The sequence below is a fragment of the Balearica regulorum genome, chromosome 1, assembly GCF_011004875.1.
Source record: "Balearica regulorum gibbericeps isolate bBalReg1 chromosome 1, bBalReg1.pri, whole genome shotgun sequence".
Classification (NCBI taxonomy): domain Eukaryota; kingdom Metazoa; phylum Chordata; class Aves; order Gruiformes; family Gruidae; genus Balearica; species Balearica regulorum.
The window spans coordinates 30,341,008-30,367,166 of NC_046184.1; the positions used below are offsets into that span (position 1 = coordinate 30,341,008).

General features: G+C 37.1%; 1 protein-coding gene across 2 annotated transcripts in view; it reads left to right on the forward strand.

Moving 5' to 3' along the window:
- DOCK4 (dedicator of cytokinesis 4) overlaps positions 1-26,159 on the forward strand; it is a 259,671-nt gene that overhangs the window by 96,320 nt on the left and 137,192 nt on the right. For both annotated transcript variants that reach the window (XM_075744140.1, XM_075744149.1), the window contains exons 5-8: positions 408-504; positions 4,745-4,893; positions 6,245-6,329; positions 8,328-8,479. In XM_075744140.1, coding sequence (XP_075600255.1) covers positions 408-504; positions 4,745-4,893; positions 6,245-6,329; positions 8,328-8,479 — 483 coding nt within the window. The remainder of the gene's footprint in view (positions 1-407; positions 505-4,744; positions 4,894-6,244; positions 6,330-8,327; positions 8,480-26,159) is intronic.

The window sequence follows — 26,159 nt, forward strand, 5'->3', positions numbered from 1 at the left end:
TCTTTCAGTTGAAGGAATGAAATTTTCTGTCTTATTTCTATAAACAGAGATGTAAGAGTGGGAACAATCACTGGTTTGGAGTCTAAGCTTAAAGCAGCAAGATCCCTTTGGAAACTGCAGGAATTACTCCGCTGTGAAAGTAGTTTTTGACATGCTTATCATAGTAAAAAAAACCCTCACCTTGACTTTTCTAGGACCAAGACTTTCCATGGGGGTTAAATTATTTTCACGCAAGACTTTTCTATGGGGATTAAATGAAATACACAAATAAGTGTCATGGGGTGAAGGAGCACCTGTGTAGGTTGATAGACAGACATCACTGTTAACAGGAGGAAGTCTTTATATTCGTAACTGTAATGGCATTTAGAATGCTTGTGTAATATCATGTGTTCTTCTGCATGTTACAGACAATTTGAAATGGTTATTCCAACAGAAGATTCTGTTATTACAGAAATGACATCAACTTTAAGAGACTGGGGAACGATGTGGAAACAACTCTATGTGGCAAGTACCCTGAATAATATTGCTTTGATTTCATGCCAACTCAAAAGACACACTGTTGTTTAGATCCTCTAGTTTAGTTTAAGTACGTATTTCAGAAAAAAAAAATACTCAGTTTTGTTTTTAACTAATTATGGACTAAATACATCTCTTAATTTATTCCAATCATTGACAACTACTGTTCCTAAACCTGAGCCAACTTACGGAGTCTTGTCCAGCTTCATCGTGTAGCTGTTGGATCTAAGGATTCCTTTGTCTGCCAAATTGAAGTGTTGGAAATAAGTGTACCAAACAATATTGGTCTTTTATTGAAATATAGAAATATAGTATGTTATTGAAAATCTCTCAGCTGACTGATTTGATTTGTACTCATTTTCTCATATATTTTTATTTCCTGTCACATCGACACACTCACAAGTGCTGAGATGTGTCCGTGTTATTTGACCAGGATCTCTTGTATGTGAGACAGAGATCAAGGGATGCCAGCTGTTGAGTCCTCATTGCTGAGGGAGGCTGGGGGTGGTTCTTGATTAGCAATAGTGAACTGATTTTTGGATTTACTTACCCCATGTTACAGAATTGGATTCTGTTTTTAAACTTCTTCCTTATCTTACCACCTCATAAGTTTTAAGTAAAAGTCTCATGTTTCACAGTTCTCTTGTTTTCCTTACCTAGATATTTTGTGGCTCTGGTCTTTTTTCCCTCTCCCTGACATCTTCAGATCAACTGGTTTCTCTCCTTGTTTGAATGAAATCGCACTTACGGTGTTCTATGGTTATTAATACCTACCTTTCCTTGTTCTCTCACTACTTCTTGTATTTATGTATACATTTTCATATTTCATTCATAACAGTCTTAATAATTCTAACTCCCTGCAGAATGCTCCTCTATGATATTGTTCCGCTTTAATAGATACTTACACAGTCTTAGCTTTCTGTTTAACTATATTAGTAGATTCATCTTCTCATGTTTCACTTTAAATCCTGCTTTTTAGCCTTAACCATTCCTGTTTTCTGAATCCATGTTGTATTTTCTGTTGCATTTCTGGACTAAGAACTGGATATAGCATTCCAGTAGCAGTTGTATGAGCACCAAACACAAAGTAGCAATAAGCAACTATTCTTTCTTTCTCAAAGAACACCCATGGTATGTGTTATTTCTATAATTTCCATTTATCACTCTATTGCTCTATTGTGCTTACTCTGTAAATGTGGCCTTTCCATTTCTGTAATTACCTTCCTTAAAAACTTCAGATGAAGCAAAGATTATATCAATAAAAATGTTGGGGTGTTTTAAATTAAGGTAGGCAAACTTTTTTTTTGCATAGAGAAAACTCTTCTAAGCTTAGCCACCTGATGGTTTCCTATTTATAGTCCTATTTTGAGTCACCAGCCATTTAAGCAGTTCTTACTCCTTTATATAAATCATACAGATGTGGGATTATTCTACTTCATTTATTTAAATATTGTGCAGTATCAGTGGGATCTTGGATACAAGCTCTCTAGACTGTTTTTCACTCCCATGTCTCCCATGAACCTGCTGCAGTCTCCCATTCTTTTGAGAGGTTTCAGACCAGTGACTTTTTCACTGTAATTCTTGCCATTCCTTCTTTTAATTAGCTATCACCATAGGTAGAAACTGCTTTGTTTTGGTGTACTTACAACACATGGAAAGAAACCTGTTCAATATCTCTCTTTACTCTGACTGAAATTCAGCCTTTGACCATTCTGTATCTCTTAACACTTTTTTTTTGCACATCATAACCTAAGACATAATCATTGCTATAATTTCCTTTTTTCCATTTTTCTATTTCCTTTGTTAACTGAACTTTTTTTTACTGTCTCTTGATTGTAGAGTTGTGTCTTTAAATGTTTAACTAAAAGATTTTAGTTTTAAATTGTGATTTGTATCATGATTGCCTTCTGTTTTTAACATTCGACTTTCTAATCTACTACATTACAAACAAACCTTGGCTTGGACTTGACAGCATGTGCACACATCAAATGTAATCAAAACCTCTTTGCTTGCATCTACATCGTCTCCAACCCCTCATCTTAACTCATTGCTGAGTTGGCAATTATGACTTAAATCGTGAGAAAATTAGCTACATTCTGCTGATAGAGGGGCTGCTTCTGCTACATACGAAACAGCAATGGGTGGTGCCAAGCGACCTCCTATAAGCCGGGATGGTACAGAAGTAGCCAGTCTGCTACCTTTTGGAGTTGATTGTAGGGATTGTGTTCAGAACCAGGTGACCTTTCTGAAACCTGCAATTGGAGCAGTTGCTGATTTGCTTAGTGAAAGCTTTTAACAAGAAGCTATAAAATCAAGTATTTCTTTCTGTTGGATTTGAAGTAATAGAGTATCACTGTAAACTTGACAGTGAAATTGTAATTAAGCAGTATGAACTGTTTCTTGAGAAACAAGAAACTAGTTCTTCAAAGCTTGTTTGGAATTTCTCTAGATTATAATGGGAAGTAGTTTTCTTGAATGTCTGAAGCATATATAAGTGTCCTTGCTTTGTGTATATTAGCAAGAACGTTAGTACAGTGACTTCTCCTGTAACAAAAGGAGCAAAAATATAATTTCTTAGTGCAGAAACCTAGATCTATGAAGCAATCACAGTTGCTTGCAGATTCCTTCAGCACTTTGAGATACAAGCAACTCATAGACAAATTCTAAAGCTTTGGAAAAGAAAGGATACCTGAAAATGTTATTCTGAGCTTAATAGTTTTGTTAAACATTAGCATGTCTCTTGTATTCACATGAATAATTAACTTCAGTAGAGCTTATAGATACCAATAAGCTTATAGAGCTTAGAGATACCGAAAACAAGGTTGCACCTGAGTTAGTGTTTATTCAATTTGTTTTTCTAGCTTTAGAAATGAAATCTTTATACACTGGTGTCTGATAGGAAACTGTGAAAACATGCTGTCAGCCTAGTTCTCTATAACATTCCTATAAAGTCTTTTTAGTCTCTTGCTCCTAATTGCATGGCTATTTGTATGACATTATAAAGTTCACATATTCCTATTATTCTTACTGAAGTTGTTTCTTTTTTGGCAACTTTTTTCTTCACCGCTGTTGTTACTGTGAATTCAAAATACACTGGCTTTTTTTCCAGACAGAAAGCCAAGACAAATAGTAAATTAATGCCCATTTTAGTGACCTTATGAAGTGAATGAATCTGAAATAAAAAGAGCAGATTTATCAAATGGCAGTTTGTCAGAGCCCTTGGAATATAAAAGTTACTGACAGAGTAATGCTGCTTCTAAATGAATTTTAGCTGTTCATAGCAATTATGCAGCAGAAGCTGAACTTTGTTTTTATGCCATTTGTTCATAGGAAGAAGGAAAAGGGAAGTGGGCTTAGAGGGTTTTTTGGCAAGAATTAGCAGAACAAATCTGAATAGGAATGTTTTTTCAACTTTGTGATGCATCACTGAAATGGAAGTTGCAATAATTTCCTCAAGCTAAAGTTTCTCAGAAAAACCCTATCAAGTAAAACCACTTAGAATTGAAGAAAGAAGAGTTAAAAGAACTTCTGTTTGGGAGGAAACTCTTATGGGAAATTGTTTATGTCCTTAACTGGTATATAATTAGAGTAGGAGGATGTGGTTTAAAAAGCAATCATATTCACATAATTTCTCCTACTTCAGTTAGATGAAGAACTGTCTGGACAAGATTCTGTCTATGTGATACTATTTATTTATAGGTACAGTAGTGTGTACAGTTATGTCCATTCAAGAAGAAGTTAAAAGAACATTAACATGCTGTGGTTCAGAGTTGGAATGCTAGGAGCTATTGCCTTCTTATCCCCTTATACGATGAGTTCAAATAATATGGAATTTACGTGATCACATACTTGGTTTGGATGAGACAGCAGCACAGAATGAACATGCTCTTAGAATAAAACAGTGCTATGACATGAAACAATTTTTTTGTTGAATTTTTGTTGTATCTATCACATAAATTGGACTATTAACATGAGGCATAAGGAGCTGGAGTGAAATTTTGGAGTGAGTGTGGTGCAAAGACAGGGTCTGTGGTAAGCTCTGAAATGATTTTATATGTGTGCACACACCCCATGCATGCAGGTGAAATGGTTACTGTTCAATGGGGAGAAAAAAGACTAAGTAGGGGAATAACAAAGGAGTTTTCATGATTTCCCCACCATATTTGGATTTATTAGGATTAACAGCTTGTACAGGTGATGTAGAGGCAATTATATTTTTATCTCACAGAGGAATGAGGGGGATCTCTTTCACCGACTGTGGCACATAATGAATGAAATCCTGGACCTGCGAAGGCAGGTCCTTGTTGGCCATCTCACCCATGATCGGATGAAGGATGTCAAGCGACACATCACTGCTCGTCTAGATTGGGGCAACGAGTGAGTAAATATAATAATAAATGAAAATCTAACTATAATTAGAATTGTAGAATGTTGAAATAAGGAACAAATTTCTGACAGGTGTTGCCTTTTTTAATGCACTTTCTCCTTCATTGCTTTTCTGCCCACTATGTTTTAACAGCGGAAGTGACTTGTCATCTTATTTTGCTTTTTTCTCTCAGTTTATTTTACATATCAGTGATACTGTCTACAAGCAAATTGCATTAGAATATCTGCAGCATCCTTTTACATCTTTTTAAAAGACACCTGGCCAGGTTCCTATGTGATGCAGTTAGCATAGCTCTCTTGTCTTAATTAAAACCATATTGGCTGATATTGCTTCCTTTTTGATTTGTCACACAATTCAGTTCCTACTTGGGCATCTGTAACATATATCATGTTACTATGCTCTGCATCTTTTGTCTGAATAACTAATAAGAGCTAATGGAAATTGTATTTTATTTTCTTTTTTTTAAGTGAGAAAATATTAAAATACCTTTTGGCATTTGAGTGCTGTTTCCAAAGTCTTTTCTTCAGCTTATATTTATTCAGTTAAACTCTGACTAAATGCAGCAATATTCAATAATAGAATTAACTGAATTTCAGGGATTTCTGCAACTACTGCTATCTGAAAGACTAAATACCTAACATAGTGGAAGAACTGTGATTAACTGTGTGTTATTAAATGTCTGCTTAGAATTTTGTGCTAACTGAATGGAACTGTGACGGCTTTTGAAGTAGCCAGTTCTTACTCTTTAAAAACATATTTTTAAAAATCTTTCTGATCTTTTAAGTTTCTCTAACTTCAGCATGACTGCCCCATATGTGTTCTTAATCTTTATTGCTTGCTGCTGTTGTGAAAATAAGTTTTATTCCTGTTGATTCAAGTTCATTTCATTATCTTGTGCAGGGAATACAGCCAAGCAGCTTCGATGCTATCCAGTCCAAATTAAAAATAGGCTGATGTTTTGGTATTTGATGGATTTTCTTTTTATCTTCTTTTCTGCGATTGTCATTCAAATTGACAATACTAGTGGGATTCACATTGTAGAATGCCCACAATAGCACAAAGGACAATATCCATTGTACGTTGTCCACAATGTGAAACAGATTTAAAAATTGTAGAAAAATGTATTCTGTTAATGTTACAAAGTGAAGAAAGGGGAGGAATCATCCATGAATGGTGAATACAGCCAAAATACATTAAAACAAACCCAAAATCAACTGTAGAGTGCCAATTAACATGTACATTGCTTCTTGGAATGTTTCTGTTAAATGTAAATAGAAGCAATGAGTTAACGTTTCCTTTGTATGTAGAAACTACTTACAGTTTATTCCATTTCTCTTACAGACAACTGGGACTTGACTTAGTTCCGAGAAAAGAATATGCAATGGTGGATCCTGAAGAGATCAGCATTACAGAGCTCTACAGGCTGGTATGTGAATATAATACTCAATATTTTTGCTATCAGAATACTTACTGACGTTTTGATGGCAGCTTTCTTCTACTTAACCAAAAGTACTTTTTTTGATCAAATAAACTGGCATTTCATAATGTAATGAGTTTTACTATGAGGAAAGAATTTTTGGTAGAATCATAGAATGGCTTGGGTTGGAAGGGACCTCAAAGATCATCTAGTTCCAACCCCCCTGCTGCGGGCAGGGACACCCTCCACTAGACCACATTGCCCAAAGCCCCATCCAACCTGGCCTTGAACACTTCCAGGGATGGGGCATCCACAACCTCTCTGGGCAACCTGTTCCTGTACCTCACCACCCTCACAGTAAAGAATTTCTTCCTTTTATCTAATCTAAATCTACGCTCTTTTTCAGTCTAAAGCTATTACCACTTGTCCCGTCACTACTTGCCCTTGTAAACAGTCTGTCTCCCATCTTTCCTGTAGGTCCCCTTCAGGTATTGGAAGGCTGAACAGTTTTGTCATCTCTAATATCTTCTTTTGAACTGTTATGTCATCTCTACATCTGTATGAGATGCCTTGATTTGATATGAAATTTGTGTATGCACACATGCTCATTTTAAATATTATTTGTTAAAAGTTTTGTTTTCTGCTATATCATCAATATTATGACTGTTAACATGAATTTAATCATCAATAACAGCGTATCAGACTATTTTTCATTAGAGCTTTACCTGGCCCATGAGTCCTGTTAGATAAGATTTGTGGAAATGTAATAATATACTTCTGGTACAAGTATTGTCACAATTAATCACACTGGGCTATTCGTCTTTTCTAATATATTAATGTAAATAGCAGTTAAACTGCATAGAAAAGCTCTCCTTTGGGTACAAAAGCCCATCTTGATTCACTAAATCCAGCACTGATACTTCTTATTCTGATTTAATCTCCAGTGAGGTCCAAGAAAACTTGCCAGTTCATTTATGTGGGCTTTGGCTCATATTTAAGTATTGCAGCTGTCACAGATACAGAGTTCTGAGCCTTACTTAAGACTAAGCTTTTGTTTAAACTAAATTTAATTTATGTTAACTTTTGTATTTAAATATTGAATAAAGCAAGAATACATTTGCTACAATTTTCTGTGGAGCTGAGATAATATATTTTTGATGATTTTTAACCACTTCTGTTGATAACGTAACATCAAGACTAATAGTAATTTCTTCATGCTAGAATCATTATACCTTTGGGCAGTTTCGAAGTCATAGGTAATCTTATGGAATCCTGTTGAAACACTAGATGAAATACAGTGAGAAACCATTAATCATAAAAAGAAACATACAGAGGAAGAATAACCCAGGAAACTAATAATGGAACTCATGGAGTGCACTTTCAAAAATAGAGGGGGAAAAAAAAAAAGCCCAAGATAACTTCAGAAGTAGCTTAGAAAGATTGCTGTTTAAAATTATTTTTGATATCATGTAAGAGAGAAATAGTACAACTTAATATTTTCCTACTCTTAATGGGTAATTAAAATGGTGAAGGTATAAACTGTGAAGTCAAATCAGGAGAATTTAGTAGCTTCTATATAGCGATCTGCCAAAGATCATAAAATATGGATGTGAGTTTTTTCCATTTTAAAATACTGATATTTAGCTTTCTGCAAAAGCATTTTTTCTGTGAATACTAGAATATCAGAACATTAACTATTTAAACCAGCTATAAAATACACAAAGCTTCAAAGCGGCTTAGAATTTTCAGAGTAGAAAAAAGGTGAACTTCTAGAGGTTACCGTTTTTCCTCCTACAGAAAATTATGATGCAGTGCAATACTGGGAAAAGTCACATCCTTGTGTTCTTCTCAGATAAAAAAAAATTTTAAAGTACTACAAATTAATACTGAATTAAAATTTTTAAAATTGGACTTAAGTAGTTTAGTATTATGTTTCTTACGTCTTTTTGTTTTGTGACTTTTACGATTAATTTAAACTGGCTGCTGTGTTGTTTGTGGTATTTTTAGATGGAGCATCGTCATCGAAAAAAAGACACACCAGTACCAGCTAGCAGCCACCATCTTTTTGTTCAGATGAAGAGTCTAATGTGCTCCAATCTGGGAGAGGAACTGGAAGTAATCTTCTCACTCTTTGATAGTAAAGAAAATCGGCCCATCAGGTACCACATGACCTTTCTCTGGAATACTGATTTTACATAAGTTTTGTCAATATACACTATATGTTTTGATCCAGGTAACAAATTTCAACTTTAGAAACAAGCAGAAGATAGTCTTGACTCAGGATCATTTTTTGCTTCCTTTTGAAATTCAGGTTCTATATTTAGTAATTTATAATATCATTTTAGGTTTAAATAACATATATTTCTCTGTCTTGTTTACTTATTTCAGTTTTCAGTTGGTTTTGTTTGCATAGGAATGCGTATACGTGTATACATACTGAGTGAAAGTTAGTTCTCTTACCTAAAGGTCACTTTCCAGTACCTCTGTTTTCCTCCCTCATAATCAGTGCACATTCAAAACTTAGAACTGTTGCTTGCTCTGTAATATTTGAGACAAATTCTCCTAGGTACATGAGACTGGAGGGCTGCCCTTAGTCAGTGAATTAAGAGTCTTTTTATAAAAGGAGCCTGGACTTCAATGAGGAGGTGCCTGTTGTTTGGTGAAACAGTCAAACCCAATCTGCATCCACTTAGGGTTTGTTTGGGCTCTTTCTTCAGCTGGGAGCTGATCCTGGAACCATTCTTTTTCTGTTTGTCCTAGAGCTTGAATTTTGTTAGAGCCCTGATAACCTTTAAATTTTTAAATGTTCCATAGTTATTTCTATTCTCAGCACATTTCTGGCCAAGTGGGAGAACGTGGGGGTGAACAGTAGAGGAATCACTAAGCAGTTAGTAAAGATGAGCACAGGAGGAGAGCAGAGGTAGTGCAAGAGTCTTGTAAGTTCTGTTTGAGGAATGTGCCAGGAAGATTGAACCATTAAATGTTTGTGCAGTGGTGATGGGTGTTGACCATGGCTGGAGGCCAGGTGCCTCCCAAAGCTGCTCTGTCACTGTCCTCCTCAGCTGGACAGGGGGGAGGAAATATAATGAAAGGGTCATGGGTCGAGATAAGGACAAGGAGAGATCACTCACCAGTTACCGTCATGGGCAGAACAGACTTGACTTCAGGAAAATTAATTACTAATCAAATCTGAGAAGGGTAATGGGAAAACTAAATCTTTAAACACCTTCTTCCCGGGCTCAACTTCACTCCTGATTTCTCTCCCTCCTCCTCACAGGGGGACAGGGAATGGAGGTTGGGGTCAGTTCATCACATGTTGTCTCTGCTCCTTCCTCCTCAGGGAGAGGAGTGCTCACACTCTTCCCCTGCTCCAGTGTGGGGTCCCTCCCACAGGAGACAGTCCTGCACCAACTTCTCCAATGTGAGCCCTTCGCACAGGCTGCAGTTCTTCATGAACTGTTCCAGCATGGGTCCCACGGGGTGCAGTCCTTCAGGAACAGACTGCTCTAGTGTGGGTCCCCCATGGGGGCCACAGGTTCTGCCAGGAGCCTGCTCCAGCATGGGCTTCCCATGGGGTCACAGCCTCCTTTGGGCATCCACCTGCTCCAGCGTGGGGTCCTCCATGAGCTGCAGGTGGATATCTGCTCCACCGCAGACCTCCATGGGCTGCAGGGGGACAGCCTGCCTTACCATGGTCTTCTCCATGAGCTGCAGGGGAATCTTTGCTCTGATGCCTGGAGCACCTCCTGCCCCTCCTTCTGCACTGACCTTGGTGTCTGCAGAGCTGTTCCTCTCACATCTTCTCACTCCTCTCTCTGGCTGCAATTGCTCCTGGTGTTGCACAGTTTTTTCCTCTTCCAAATTGTGTTATCCCAGAGGTGCTACCACCATCACTGATGGGCTTGGCCTTGGCTGGCATTGGCTCTGTTCGATGTGAGAGAGGCTACCAGCAGCTTTTCACAGCAGCCCCCCCCCGTAGCCCCTCAGCTACCAAAAACCTTGCCACATAAACCGAATACAGTGGGAAATCACCTTCTGGTCAGAAGGCTCCCATTTATAATTTGCTGCTGGTTCTTGGCCACTGTATTCTTCTCTGCTCTCCTCATGATAGGAAAAACATGTTTTGGAGGCAACAAACATCATCTGCTTTGACTGGCCACTAGAGAAATGAAAGAGCAGACTTCAAAACAAAAACCACTTTAGATAAGGCAGCTCACAAATACACAAAAAGAAATGTAAGCTACTCCTTTAAGCCTGTTAATAGGGTAAAAAGCATTACTAAAAATGTGTACAAAGTCATGACTGTGTACTAGTTGTCATCTTACACATGGCAATAGGAGTTTTGGGAACCATGTGGAATTTGGGCTGAATTTGACAAAATTATGGCTGTGCTTTGTAGTTGGGCAAGATAATTAACAAATGCTTTGCAGGAAGATTATACTGAGTAAATTAATTTTTATTGTTAATAAAATTATATGTAAGCAACTATTGTTACAGTGTTAGCTGCTAAATACTGACACTGATATTAGTCACCAAAACACAGTTTACTGTCATTTCTGAGAATTAAATGTGCATCAGGGCACATCTTTTGTGCTCACTCCAGTGAGTGCCACAGCAGGTGATAAATTTAGGAGAGAGCTTCAGACCTTGACAGAAAACAATTTGGGTGTTATGGATTGCTGAAAACAAGGTTATGGCAGGAGTGGTGGTATGAAGCAAGTGGATTGAATTTCACGTTCACATGAAAGCACAAATTCTAGAGCTGTTTGTCACATGCTTGCTGTGATCTGACCTTTAGTTATTGATTCCTGACTCCAGTGTCTGCTTGCAGTTGTTTTATTATGTGTGAACTTCCTCATCCCGTTACTGGCAAACCTTGAAGAATTGTCTTGCTGTGAATCCAAACTGCTTTCTAGGGCGTGGGGGGAATGACAGGATGAACTTTGTGAAGGTAGTTTGCAGCCATCTGCAAACCAAACAAATATATACCCCCACAACAACAAAACAGCAGCAAAAAACCCTCCCAAGAAACAAACAGAAACCTCTCTGTTGAAAAAAAAAACTGAAACCTAGAGAGTTTTCACAAGAACAAATTAAATGCAAGGTATATCGGTGTCACAGAATGAACTCTGGAATGCAGAGACGTCCACGCTGGAGATGTGTATGGTCTTTCTGGACTAGACCTGGAACCGACAGGTTCAGGCTATCACAGAGTTAAACCAAAGGCAGTTGGTCGTGGCGCACAGCAGCATGGTACAATGTATAATTTTTATTCAGTACCAATGGGTGGGATATTTCAGAGGTCTTTAAGCCCTGATGCATGCATGAAGTGAACAGCCTCCCTCAGAAAGATGATGTATGAGAGGAGACAGTGTCTGCGCTCCCCAGCTACTGCGGTTCACACCCTGCAACGACGCCGAAGCCTATGGGCAATAAAAGAGTTGTGGAGCCTGGATATGCAGACTTTTCTGCTCATTTCTACTCAAAGTGCAGGTGTGTGTGGCAACACCTTTAAGGGCTGTCACAACTCAGCTGTGTCATTTGTCCGTTGGTTTCCTAAGTTGTTGTCTTGTGGTCCAGTAGAAAAATGCAATGAAAATAATAGATAAACTGTGCTAATAGCACAGATAAATTTAAGGAAGTATACATGATAATTCATTTCCTGAAACAGCAAGATCTTTGATTAAGAACAGAAGTATATGACTATACATGACTTAAAGTGTATTTTATCAATTTGTGCTTACAGTATTAGAATGTTTGGGGTTTGTTTCTTTGGACTTCGTTGCTTTTTACCTCAAGTTTGTTTTGTGAGCACTATATATGTACTAAGCTTTCCTCAGTTGGTTAATACTGCTTGTTTTAATGAGACCATTTGAATGCATAATGTTAAGTACAAGCTCACAGGTACAGTTGCTCCAAAAATGTGGCTTTATGTGGATTCTAACAGTGTTTATTGTCTGTCTGATGTAAGTTAACAGAAAGCAAGTGATCTCTGTAGCCTCTTAAACAAAGAGTTCATTTGGAAAGAATAAAAATAGCAGAATTGAGATGTAATGATATAATCTCTGTTCTGATATTTTTCTTAATCTTAACTTAGTTTCTTATTAGGAGAACCTTCAAAAGTAAGATCTATGTATAAATTTACTTCATTTTTTTGTAACCTCAGGTGTATGCAATTGAAATAGCTTTAAAAGATTGTTGGAGGACTAGAAACAACATTGATTAATTTTGTTAATTGATTGCATATCTTTTTCCACAGCCCCCTTTTTTTTGTTACCTGTTTCATACATTCAGCTGTTTGAACAGAAACACTTAGGTATCCTGGTTAAATTGAATTGCAATTGTAGATACTGAGGGTGGGGCAAGTATCTAAAAAAAGGAATAGTAAGGCTTTAGGAAGCTTAAGTGTAGCAGCTCCCTTCTAGTGCAAGAAACAGCAGCCTATGGATAGAATTCTCTAATCCAAAATGGTTAGCAATATTCAGAAAGAAATATAGCATGTCTGAGCTCACAGCTTACCTGGCTTCCTCATGTCACTGCCCTGCAAGGAACCACAGCATGTAAATGATATTTTGTGGCATTTGTCTCAGTGAGATTGTTTTTAATGTATTAGTATAAATCTATCTGTATGTTGCTGCAGATTTTATACAGACTGTTTTCATTAAATTTTGAGTATTGATATATTACTGATAAGAGGATGTAGTTCTTACACATAAAAATTTGATTTTGTGATAGTGACTTGGCAAATTTGCAGTTATTCATTTTTCTGATCAACTGTAGTGTTGAATACTTTGAAAGGGTTTGATTTTTCTCTTATTTTGAAAATATCTGAGTTGTTAATAATGTGGATAACATCTTACGTGAAAAAGTCTGCGCTTTGGAAAAATAAGGAAAAAGGAAGGTATTTGGTAACAGAGGGAAGGTATGGTTTAATAGCTCAGTTTAATATTAAAGTGCAAGAATAAGGTTGTTTTTAGGCCATTGTAAGGTTGTCATTTTCTCAGGCAGCATTAAGAACTGATCAGACTTAGTATGTAGTCATTGAACAATGAAAGGTAATGAAACTTTTTGTGGTTGTTGTTATAGATTCTCTCTGAAAAAAAACAAAAGCCTGCTATAGCAACTGAGACAAACCGAGTTATAAGCAGAAAGCACAGTGTGTTCACAGTTCTTGCATTTGACTTAGTAGGACTAGAATTGAGTGTGTAATAAGAAAATATAACATCATTACCTGCTAAGAACAGATTAAAAGAATATATGCGTATAAAGTAGAAAGAAATTTAGATATCAAATTGAAAACTATGATCCTGAATGTCAGCACACAACTTTTCTCTAATTCTCATGACTGGTGTTTTGCCACGGGATCTAAGTTCAGTCAGTATTCTCGGCAGGGCTGGATTCTAACACGATGCAATGTTAGCCACTGTTTGTCTTTGTAAAGACAACCAGAGGAGGAAAAGGATAGTAATAATTGTAATTCCCTTTACATTTTATACAATACCTTAACGACGACCGCTGTAGCTTAGAGACAGTCCAGACTCCTTGAAAGATAGGAAATGTAAGTTTGAATATTCAAAGGCAGAGCAAGAAACTGAGCCATGGGTCTTTGTTTTCTTAAAGAGAAACCCAACCTATTAATATAAATCTGTTCTTCACCTACACTACACTCTTGTTTCTCTTTATTAGAAAAAAAAGTGGTCACTGCATGCTTTATATTTAAATTTAGCATTTTCTCCTCTTCATCACCTTTTGTTTCTCTGATAAGTTGTGCTTCATTAGAAAATAATCTATCCTGAAAGAACATGCAAGTATATCTTCAAGGCGGTGGGGGATTGCCATCAGAGTCTGGAATCTGAGTAGGTGGAGGTATCTTTCTGTAGTCACAAGTAAGATGCCAAGATTAAGACATATGCCAATGCTTATAATTTCCTTTTTGTTCAATTCTAGAAGGTTCCATGATGAATAAATGGACTTTAGGATTGGAATCCAGCTCCAAAGACATCTAAACTTAAGATCTTTATGTGAATTGCATCTCTAGGGTCCTATTACAGTCTGCAGAGACGTAGTTATAGTCAGTGAAACCTAGAAAGCGATTCAGCTGATGAAATGTCTTCTGTATCTTCTTTAGGGCATGTTGGATAGCTCTTTAGAATCCACAGACTCTATTGATTAAAGAGCTGCTCAGCATACCCTGAAGTAATTTTGAGCTGAATCCATCCTATTTCTTTTTTGTTTTATGTTTCACTACTTTAGATCTCAGTAAAGTTTGAGCCTTCAAGTTCAGAAATAGTTGATGTTGAATTCATAAAGAAAATAGATACTCAATATTAGTTATCTGACTTCTTAACATTAGCTCCTCAGAGTGGAATCCACAAAGAAAAACACTAAATTTGGTCTTAAAATATTTGCAAAGGATTTACAGTAGATGGATGAAAAATCAGTGATATATTTATGTACAAATTCACTACTGTTGCTTCAGTATACATTGAAATTCTTTTTTTTAAAAGAAAGCATGGTCTATGTGTGTCTCTCATTATTATGTTGTGGTAGTTGATGTACGTGTTTAAGGAATGCTCTTCTAATTTAACATATAAATTGGTGCTCTCATTGTGTGATGTACCAGTGCATTTCTAGGATAGCACCTCTTTAAGTAAGAGATGGAAATTAAAGCCATAAAACCATCAAACCATTATTATGGTTTGGATAATGTGTCTTAGTATTCCTTTAGTGCTTTGAATAAAAGGAAAATTAGGTAATTTTATAACTAGATTATTCTCAATTAAATAATTTTTCATCTTAAAAGCATAGAAAAATGCTCATAATTTTCCCAGCATCTACTAAGAATTAGATAATATATTTTTCAGGTGAGATGTGAGAAGCTGTGATGTTGAAATGTATTAATGACTTGCCCAGAGAAGAAATCTGATGCCACATATTGACAAAAAAAAAATCAGTGTGATGCTTGGGGTTCTTGCTGACCTTCAGACTTCCTAACTAAAGATTTCTCTAGATCAGTAGCAGCTGCGATGCATCACTTGCACCTAACTTAGTGAGATCAGTGCCTGCTTGGTGCAACAGGGAATTTTTTTGTTACCTTTAGCAAGCTAGAGGTAAATGTTCTTTTGTGATCACTTGCCATTTGTTTGGGACAGTATAGGACTGTACTCTTTTCCAGGCTTTTTTTGTTGCTGGAACTTGCTATTAAAATTAAAAATAACTGTTTCTAATTATGATGGCATCCACAATAACATCAGTTTTGTTGTGTTAAGTTAGATGTAATAATAAAATACAGGTTTATTACTTTAGTATTGTTGTTAATAAACAATAATAATAAATACTACTTTGCAGACTGATTCTATATTGATAGAATTATCCAATGTGTGTCTTCACACTTTAAAAGGCTTTTCTTGGATATGAATATTCTACTTCCTATATGGAAGCAAGAAAACTGTCAGTATTTAAGTCAAGCATTTAAATCTGAGTAATGACATGCTTATGCACTCGATACATTAAGACTACAGTTTGCAAGTCATTCATTTTCTACTTAATTGGTGCATACTAATTGCACTTGACTGTGTATGCGTATGTATATATCCATATTTTCTAGCTAAACTAGCTGGTAGGAATAATTTTTGCTATCACTTAAATTAACAATAAACAGCTGAAGTCAGCCCCTGATGATTCCTAGAGTTTTCCCTGGTGTTCTCTTATCTCATTCCATTTGCCTTCCCTTCTTTCTGCTCTGCAGTTGTTTTGTTCTCAGAAGAGTAACAGCCCCTGAGCAGGATAGGGCAAGTGTGTGAATGGCACTGCTTTAACGTGGGGCAGCCGTACAGCTTCTCCCAGTACAATTCTTTGGTTTGTGCACTATTATATCTTCTAACTTTACATTCCTCTTCCACTTGTATTTCTGTTTTAGGGTCACAAGCCCTGTTTGTGTATTCTTGGCTTTTTACTTTCTTAAAGAACAAATAAAGCGATCTTGATGACACTTTAATGTGTAGAACTAATTAGTAAGGAAAATTTTTTAGTATCCATGGTTGTAGAGTAATGTTGTTACTGTATTTGGAAAATGAGAGAGGTCCATGATCACATATTCTCTCGAGGATTTTTGTCTTTCAATTCAGTCCTGTTTTCCTGGCCACTGCTGAACTTTTACTGGCTACTTAGAGTTGTACAACATCTTAGTCTGTTTCTAAAGTACTTTATCTCAAATATACTCTATCTAGATCTATTGAGAGTCCAGACGGTAGTTAAATAGTGTTGCTAAGAAATACTCTTATAAAATCTGTTCCTTGAATCTGGCATGTTCAATAAATGTTTGAGAAAAGCAAAATCAGAAGGACTTACAATATAATACTGGGCTGATTTGTGTTTATATCATCTAATTTTGTTATAACTAGATGAACAGTTTGAAAGTCTGAGACTGCTGCCTACTTCAGCAAGTAGTGCCAGCCAGTAGGAGTGGCTTTGTAGAGCAGCAGTTCATGCTAGGCCCAATGTCAACCTGTGTATGTGTTTTAAGGGTTTTACTTTGGATTAACTCTGTGGTTGTGTGGACTGAGTGGCAAGAGCCACATGTTGCAGTTTAGTTTTATGCTGAAGAAATCACTAGCTCAGACTGTTCTGGATTGTGAATCAAAATGTGGAGATGATCAGAAGATTTTCTTCGAAAATGAACACCTGATTCAAACCAACCTGATCATGTAGATGGTAAAATAGTGTATGTAGCATGGATATTACGGGATCATTGTTTGAATGGGGGAAAATCCTGTAAAACATGGAGTAGCTCAGCTGTACTTAAGTAATTTTTCACTTTGGGAGTTAACCAATTCATTTTTTTTTAGCCATTACAAGCACATTACAAAAACAATTTCAGAGTTAAAAGGGATTAAGACACCTGAATGCAGTTGATTTAATGTGAGATGCACTTACAACTTCAGAACATTGTTAGAGCTCTAAGGGAAGACTGGAAATGTGTGTTTTCAACATTTCAGCAGAGTGCAACAATCGTGTGTTCTGATGCTCTTTATTAGCTGCTTTATAAACCTATTGTAAAGTGTGGTCATCTGAGATTTGTGAAATTTTTGAGGTTTTTCTATTTGTAAGAAATTATCTGTAGCTTCTGTTCTGTAAAGTCAGAATATGAAAATGCTTAGACTCCCAACATTTAGAGTACTGAAGAGTGTGGTGATGATTGTTTGCTTTGGGGATAATTTCTCTTACCAGCAAAAAACTTAATGAAATGAACCTCTTTTCCTGCAGTTAAATCACACTTACAAAGCCAATAGTATCTACTTCAATGGATTACACAGTTACCAGTTTTGTAGTGCCAGATTTTCAGAGAAATGAAAGACATCTGACGATAGTATGTGCTTTTCCCCCACCTGTACTCATATCATTTACCCAATACAGCAGTTTGTTGCGGCAGTGATGATGACCTTAGTGTAGCTAGAGGGCCCATTTATACTGGAGCTCTAAGAACACCAATCCTTTAATCAAAAATATATTGATTTTTTTTGTCAGATCCTGGAAAGATCTCACTTATCAGCTTTTAATAGAATCAGTTTAAGAAGTTGTGAGGGACAAAGTAACAGCTTAGCTGTTTTCCAGACAATGTGCTCTATTCACCGAGACTGGTAACTTCACTTCTTGCCACAAGAAAATTCTGCTGTTACAAAAAACAAAACCAAAAAACCAAAACCCCCAAAGAAACTATTTACCAGATGACTGTGTTCAAAAAATCAAATATCCCAATGCCTATTCAAATACCCACCTTTCCAGTGTAGATACTGTAAGACCACATTCACATTTGTAGCACGTTGCTATCCAGAGATCTTGCCTGGGGTTTTTTAAGGGAATTTTGAAAACATCAACAACATTGGGCAGTGTATTATGAAAAGAGTAATGGAGGGTATTAAGCCTGCTGCCTACATTTATTCTACTCAGACTGCGAACCCTGTTCTTGGCATTGATGAGTACGCATAAGAGTGCCACATCATCTCCTGCCCAAAGTCCCAGTTGCTTTGTTGACCTTTACATTCATGTAGAGTTTGTGCCTCTGTTATGCTAACATACTGCTGTAGAAATTGTTTTTCTTAAACGTGCAATGTGATGCACAGTTCTTGTATAGCAGTGTCTTTTCTAAACCATTTCCTTAATGTTATAATTTTTTCCAAGTAGCAATGCTATTAATAGGACAATTTCAAGGCAACACTTCAGAAAGAGGGAGTGTGGTAAGATTTTCTTTCGTTGACGTACACTTTGTGTCTGTGTCAATATGATATGAACATCTTATCACAAATGATTGATGCCTCTGGCCCCATCTGTGTGAGGAGTAGAGATAAGTTGGCATGCTAATCCTCCTTTTCCTATCACCTTGAACAACCTTGTTTGTAACTATCATACTGTCCTCAAATGAGGGCAGATTCTGAAGCAGCACAAAGAGGAATAGGCTGTTTATCCAAGGCCAATGAAAGCAAACTGCATTTTCTATTTTGTGAGCTTCTGATTATATGCTTCATGATTGTGCAAACTCCAGACCATATCAAACAATAAGATTACCCTTCCTTGGTTGGACTCTCAACCTCACCTTTTCAGTGACATTCATACACATCATCAATCTTTTTATGCCTTTCTTCTCTCAGTTCTGCTATTACTTTAAATCAGTTAAATCACTTGCTGAAAGTTGAAATCCATATTTTGTTGGTCAAAATATTTACTACTTTGTGTTCTAATTTATTTTTTCCAGAAAAAAAGCCATAATGTCAGTTTTTCTCCCTTAAGAAACAAATACTCTCTTCCCTGCTTAATCTATAAAAATCTTAAAGAATTTTGGTATAGAAAGAGAATGTTTAAATGCATTTTTTGCAACCTCCATCAGCATTTTCAGACCTGATATCTGGTCTATTCTAGCACAGCTCAAAGAACCCAACTTTTAATCATCCTTCTAACTAAAATTTACACAATTGACAATTGTTGACAGTCAGAACAGCAGCAAGGAGGGGCTTGGATACCTCTTGAATCAAGCTGATAATACATTTCCATTACCCAGAAGGCTCACTACTTGAGAACCCAAGATGTCTTTCTTTGAAGATATCCCTGTGGCCTCTCTTGAGCAAGAGCTCAAAGATTCAATATTACTTCAAGCATGTTAAGTGGGTTATGCTTGAGTTTCAATATCTAGTTTACTTAGGATCAGTGTTCCAGAAGACATCAGCACTCTAAACACAGGAGACTCAAATAGTTAAATTCTTTGTTGCTTCTAAAGAATGTTGAACGCTAGACCGCAAAGGAGATGGAGAATATATTTGTGAAGCGGTAGGGTGTGTACTCAGTGCAAGGTTATGGAAGTTATTACAAAAGTGCAGGAGAAGAATCTCATATGGATGGCCTTCTGGCTAATGAAGAATATGTCACATGTTGTTGTGAGTTAACAGTTCATTAATTATAGTCATTTAGAACTTGAGCACAAATAAAGACAAGTGGTAAAGTGCTGTAGCATGGCAGTTATTAACTCGCAGAGGTAGAAGATGGAGAATATGTAAAGAACCATATTTCTGTAAAGACCCAAATGGCCCAGCTGTCTTATCTGTGCTGCTTTGATATGGTACTTACACATAATCAGAAAATGACAGAATGGTGGAGGTTGAAAGGGAACTCCAGAAGTCATCTGATCTAATGCCCCCCCTAGAGCTGGTTGCTCAGAACCATGTCCATATGGTCTCCAGGGATGAAGAATCCACAGCCTCCTTGGACAGCCTGTGCCAGTGTGCAGACACCCTCACAGTAAAGAAATTCTTTCCTGATGCTCAGAGGGACCCTCCTGTGCTCCAGTTTGTGTCCACTGCCTGTTGTCCTGTCACTGGGCACCACTGAAAAGAGCCAGGCTCCATCCTCTTTGCACCCGCCCTTCAGGTATTTATATATATTGACAAGATCCTCTCTGAGCCTTCTCTTCTCCAAGCTAAACAGTCCCAGCTCTCTCAGCCTTTCCCTCCAGTCCCTTAATCATCTTCATGGCCCTTCTTGGACTCTAGCATGTACTTTTCTCTCTTGTATTGGATAGCCCAGAAGGGGACACAGTATTCCAGGTGTGGTGTAACCAGTGCTGAGTTAGAGGGGAGAAGGATCACAAACTAGATTTTGTGCCACTGATCACCACCTTCTGGGCCTGGCTCTTCAGCCAGTTTTCAAGCCACCTTGCTGTCTGTTCATCCAGCCCAGCTTCTCTTGAAGGATTTTATGGGAGACAGTGTCAAAGGACTTAATGAAGGCCAGGTGGATGTTACCCACTGCTCTCTCCTCATCTACCAGACTGATCATTTCATCATAGAAGTTTATCAATTTGATCAAGAAGTTTCAGTTCAGAACAACCTGCTAATTACTTTCAGCTTCTTCATGGTTCTTTTCATAGCATGCTTATCATGCAAGTGTTTCATACTAGAAGTGTTATTTTGGACTTTTTTTGTTGCATATAATGTGTGCATCTATTGTTCCTTTCCATCTTCTTTCCAGATCCTTGATTATTTTATTCTAACATAGAGAAGAGAAAAAATTAGGTTTGGGAAATGGTTGGGATAGCGTTTTAAAACCTGATTTGGAAATCATTTTGGATGGTACAATGCATTTCAAATACAAAAGCTGGAGAGAGAGGGAGAAAGAATTTTTATATATGTGCATACATGCATGCATGTTAGTTGATATTCAGATTTTCTACTCCTGTATGTACAGTATCTGATTGTTCGATATTTATGTTTTGTGTTTGTGAATGCCACGGAAATTCAGAGGCTTTATTAATAAATAACCCTGCATAAAGAGAGGGGATTGTTTGTACCATTATCTATGAGAATTAATATTCTGGGGAAGAAAAAGTGAATGTAGTTGGGGTTTTTTTCCCAGTTGTTTAAGGATATGTTTTTAACTGTATCTCAGACTTAAGTTACCTGATCTCAATAGCACAGAATTTCTGGGAGTAGTGAACACTGACTAGAGGGGCAGAGTTCAGACTGGACTTTGTTGTAGTTTTTCAGCAACATAGAATTTTTGTAAAGAAAAAGATGTATGTACATGAAAGTGTGCTGGGTACAATGCCATATCATATGCAACACACAATCTAGGTGCCCCTTATAACTTTTAAACTATGATTAGGTGGTAGGCTACTCTGCCTTTTCCCCTTAAAATACTATTTTTTTAACGTGTTTAACATTCACTTCATTAATATTGTTCCTTGGAAATTATTACTCAGATACCTCCACAGTATCCATAGATGCTTTTTGTCTTGAAGTAGTCTTGGACCTGACTTTCTCCATGCAAACGTGCCTGTTATGCAGGACAGGGATTTGAGCGAAAGAAGCTAGCAGAGTTTCTGGTAGAGGGAGCACCCTGTGGGAACCAGAAGCCATGAACTAGCTCAGGGCTATTTTTCCTTTATAATACTTCAAAAAAAGCATAATCTACACTTTTACTGGATCACAGCATAGGGTAGCTCAGTGTTATTTTCAGTTTTCTGTGCAACGTGCACAAAAATATCTCATTAAAACTGTGCTACAGTGAATTACACAAAATTAATGCGTATGTAACTATACCTTATAGATGCAGGAGGTGAAGCATCTTAGTTTTTCTGGCTAGCAGACTCTTAAGAGTCCTCCATTCTAGTGTAGTCACTTATTACTCTGTTTTGTCCCTCCTCAGAAACAAGATAAACCAAAACCAACCTGGTTTTATTTACTTCCTGCTCATTCAGAAGGCAGTCCTGATTTTAGCATGAGGGCTGAAACACCTCGTAGGAAACGAGATCACTTTGGCAAGAGAGCAGCCACTGCTCTGTTAACAATCCTTTAGCATTTGAAATAAAAATACCTCTTTAGATGGGTAACTTGGTATGTACTCTTGTGAATGTGGTTGCTATTTTTTTAATTTATGTCATCCTTTATATTGATATAGATATATATACACAGTGTATAAATAGGCTTAATTATTTCATTATTGGCTTTAAAGACACCAGGTAATTTGCCCTTGTGGACAAGAATGTATTTGGTATGATTGTAATTGGAAGTAAACACAGGATTATAAAAAGCAGCTTAAAAGAGAAGTCTGAAGTTCCAGAAATTACAAAAGCTTCCCTTCAGAAAATGTGCCTCATTTTTTCCAGTTATTCATTGTGAGCAGAAAGATTCCTACATGCAAAAATATAGTCAGGACATATATAGCCAGTCGGCCTTTTCTTGGCAGGAGTAGTGAAGTAGTAAAAATCATAGGGCTTCTCCTCTGCTTGGATCCTAGACGAGGAGAAATTCTGGAGTAGGAGTTGTCAGAGGAGATTAGCAAAAAAGTTGTTTCTTATTCCCAGTCAGACTGGAAATGTGAAGGATGTGCCTCAGGTGAATAATTCTTTTTGCTTGAGAATAGTGACTTGAACAGCCTGCTGTGGAGTTCCTCCATGTCAGAGGTAAGAACACTAAAGTGCTGGCCCAGTCAGTCAGTGTGCCCCATTAATTACATTTTCATTTGTTGTTTTACAAAGAAAACAGTTCCAAAAGTAGACTAAAAAGACACATTCACTGTAACTAATGGCCTGACCCATAAAGTACTCAAGATGCAATAATCGAACATGGGAACTTGAGCCTCTGAGATACCCCATGAGTATTCAGGCTACTCACGTTATGGTGTGAGGAGGATTTAATTTTATTTTTCTTTCTCTGTGTCTGGTTTTGGCCTGAAAACTGTTCTGGATTTAGAAACTCTTCACAGGACCATGCCATGACCAATGGTAATTTCAAAACCAGTGGGTTGCTATCTTACAAAGATTTCTATAGGTCTGTCCTCTTTCTCCATCATACCTATTAATATTTAATTTTTTTTTTAGCTTTCAGATATCAATAGCAAAAATATATTTTATTTATCCCTCACAAGTTGTTGGTTTTTTTTGTGTAGCTCAGTTTTACAGATTCATCAACAGCAATAGTATAAGCAGATATGATTTATGTAGTGAGAAGAATGTGTATGAAAGGAATGTTTGGCACCGCTGCATCCTCCTGCCAAATGTTTTGGCCTTGTGGGAGTTTCTGTAATAAATGTCTTTTCTACAGACTTCTATTGCCCTTCATTGCCAGGTGATCAAAAGGGTTTGCCCTGGCTTTAAGAGGTTCTAGATGTTTTAATGATAATTCTTTTTACAAATCATGCATGTAATCTGACTCTGTGCAGTGCTGTGTAATTTGCTGTCATTAATGAGACGTTTTTGATAAATTGCTCTTTAAATACTTGACCATTCTTGAATTGCAAGAGAATAACATTTTACTTCAGGTAGCGTTCCAAATATTTTTTGAGGAGCTGGCGTTTCAGCAAGCCTTTTTGCATTGGCCTGACTGCCTGGGCTGTCCTATTCAGCAGTTGTACGGGAGCTGCTGCATGTGACTTTGCAGCAAAATAACTACACTTGTGGATAAGTAAAATGAGGTAGATATGGTAGGAATGAGTTTCTAAAAAAAGGCACGAGTGAGGTCAAGCAAGAAAATGCTTTTGCAAGAGTTTTGGTTTGTATTTTATGGGGAGACAGAGCCTGGTTTTAATTGTATCTTTCATATACCCCCAAATCAACAAGTACAGATGTTCATTTCATGATGTATTTCATGATGTAGCTTATCAGTTCCTCTCATGAATACCCATATTCAGTGAAACAAATGTTCCTACCTATCTACTCTTTAAAGATATCTCAAATTTATCTTCTTGCTGTGGTTGGAGTAAGGATGCTAGCTTATATAGCTCTTTGATCTGATCTTGTGTAGATAGATGCTTCTTTAAAGCAGACAAACCAACCTATGCTATCAATTAGGTCTCTCATATGCATTAACAAATAACCCTCTTACTGTTTGCAGTGTAAAAATTGAAAAGTAATAGGAGAAATAATTGGTTTTAATTGCAATGAAGAAAGCACTGCAAGAGATGACCTGTCTTGTAGCTGGTGGAGCTTCAACCATTAGTTACATTCAGAAATGAATGCAGTGTTAGAGTAGGGATATGTGCACCAGCCGTGACAAATTTGTGACAGATTTAGGAAATGATGAGATACATTGAGCGCCAGTGGTATTCTGGGGGGTTCACAGATGATCTTGCTGAGAATAGGTTGCAGTTGCACTGGCTTATGGGCAAAAGGCATGTTAGGGCCAGCGCAAAAATACAGACCTGCCGTTTGTAAACCCCCAAATGGTGATGAATACATAGGAGCCCAGGTGTCATTGGAGGGAGGAGAGTTTTCTTAAATGCTGTTGTTTCCTTTCACTTTTGCCAGTTCCTCCTTCTCTCTTCAAGTTTCATTTCCATCTTTGGGGAAAAATACAGCAAATCTGCTTGTATCCATGCTGTTACCTCAGTCAGTGACTAGGATAATAATCAAGACTGTAATTCAGCTTAAAGGATCTGTAGGTCTGTGCACTGATAATGCTGTGCTGCAAAATGTTTATCTGTGGTGGCAGACTAAGCTCACCAATAGTGAGAGCTCGAGCTTCTGGTGTATGTTGTTTCTTTAGTTGTAAATACCTGCTGATAGATTCTGGTATGCTGTCTGTATTGTCTTTCTCTGGCTCCTGGTACCTCACAAAAATAATTTAATATTACTGCTTCCTAACTCTTTTCAAGAAATGTGTGATGCCACCTTTCAGTTAAAATGCAGGTGCAAATATCTAAAATAATGTAGGGTATGTTCGTAAAAATTAATTTCTCAAGGCTGTCTTCAGTTAATAAAGAGATAGAAGATGGGAGCAGGAGCTTGATGTGGCTACATATGTCTGGTTTTCTTTCCCTCCCATCTCCCTTTCTGCTTTTCCTTTTTTCCTTGTGAACTGTACAGCTAACCAAGTGAAATTGGGCTCCACAGCATAAAGCTAGTATTTGAAAATGTTTTTCTTCTTCCCCTATGTTGTCAGCATGGCTAGGAGAGGTGGAATTATAAGCTTTAATATAACATCATAATATTGTTTGATTTTTGTTGGTGTTAATGCTTTAATCTTTATCTGAAATTGGCTGAAATCTTATTTTTATAGTACTCATTCTTCCTTTTCTCTCTCCCTTTGCTCATTGCTACTTATTTTACAGTTAGAAATTTGGGTATGCTTTTCATAAGTGCATAACAGAGATAAAATACAGGAGCAACCTGGAACTGTGGAACAGCTGTGGAACAGCTTGTACTGTTAAGTCATGTTGGCACATTTATCTTTCAGTTATTCTCTGATTAAGAATATACTTCTAAAGCTTTATTACCTTTACTTCAGTAACTTATGACATGGTGTACCACGTTTATCTGCATTTCACCACTAAGTATGAGGGTAACATTTTGCGTCTGATCGTGGTTTTATGAAGTCAATGAGCCTTTAGCTGTAAATGAAGTTAATTCAGATTCAAGTTCTTCATGAACGCCCATTAACGGTGTTCTGGAATGCGATAAGCTTGAGCTGGTGAATTATGTGGCAGTATTCTCTTATTGTCATTGTTTGCTTTAGAAATCACTGTAACCTATATTTAAGTAGAGAGCATTATGTAAAGATGTCTGAAAGTGAAGCTATACTGAGAACTATGACTACTTGATGACATAGCTTTACCACAAGAATATGCTGTGTGGTATAAATCTGGCTGGTTCTTTTTTGATAGTGTGTTTATAAATCATAGAACAAGCAATCTGTCTAGACTGGTAACGTGACTGGTAATGTTTTCCTGCTAGTACTAAGGAAGTAGGGGTCACTTACGAAAATAGAACAGTTTGTGGCTGTGTCTTTTTTAAATGCATGTTGATTTGGAACACATTGTTGCTTCACTAATACATGGGAAGTTACGGTACAAAAA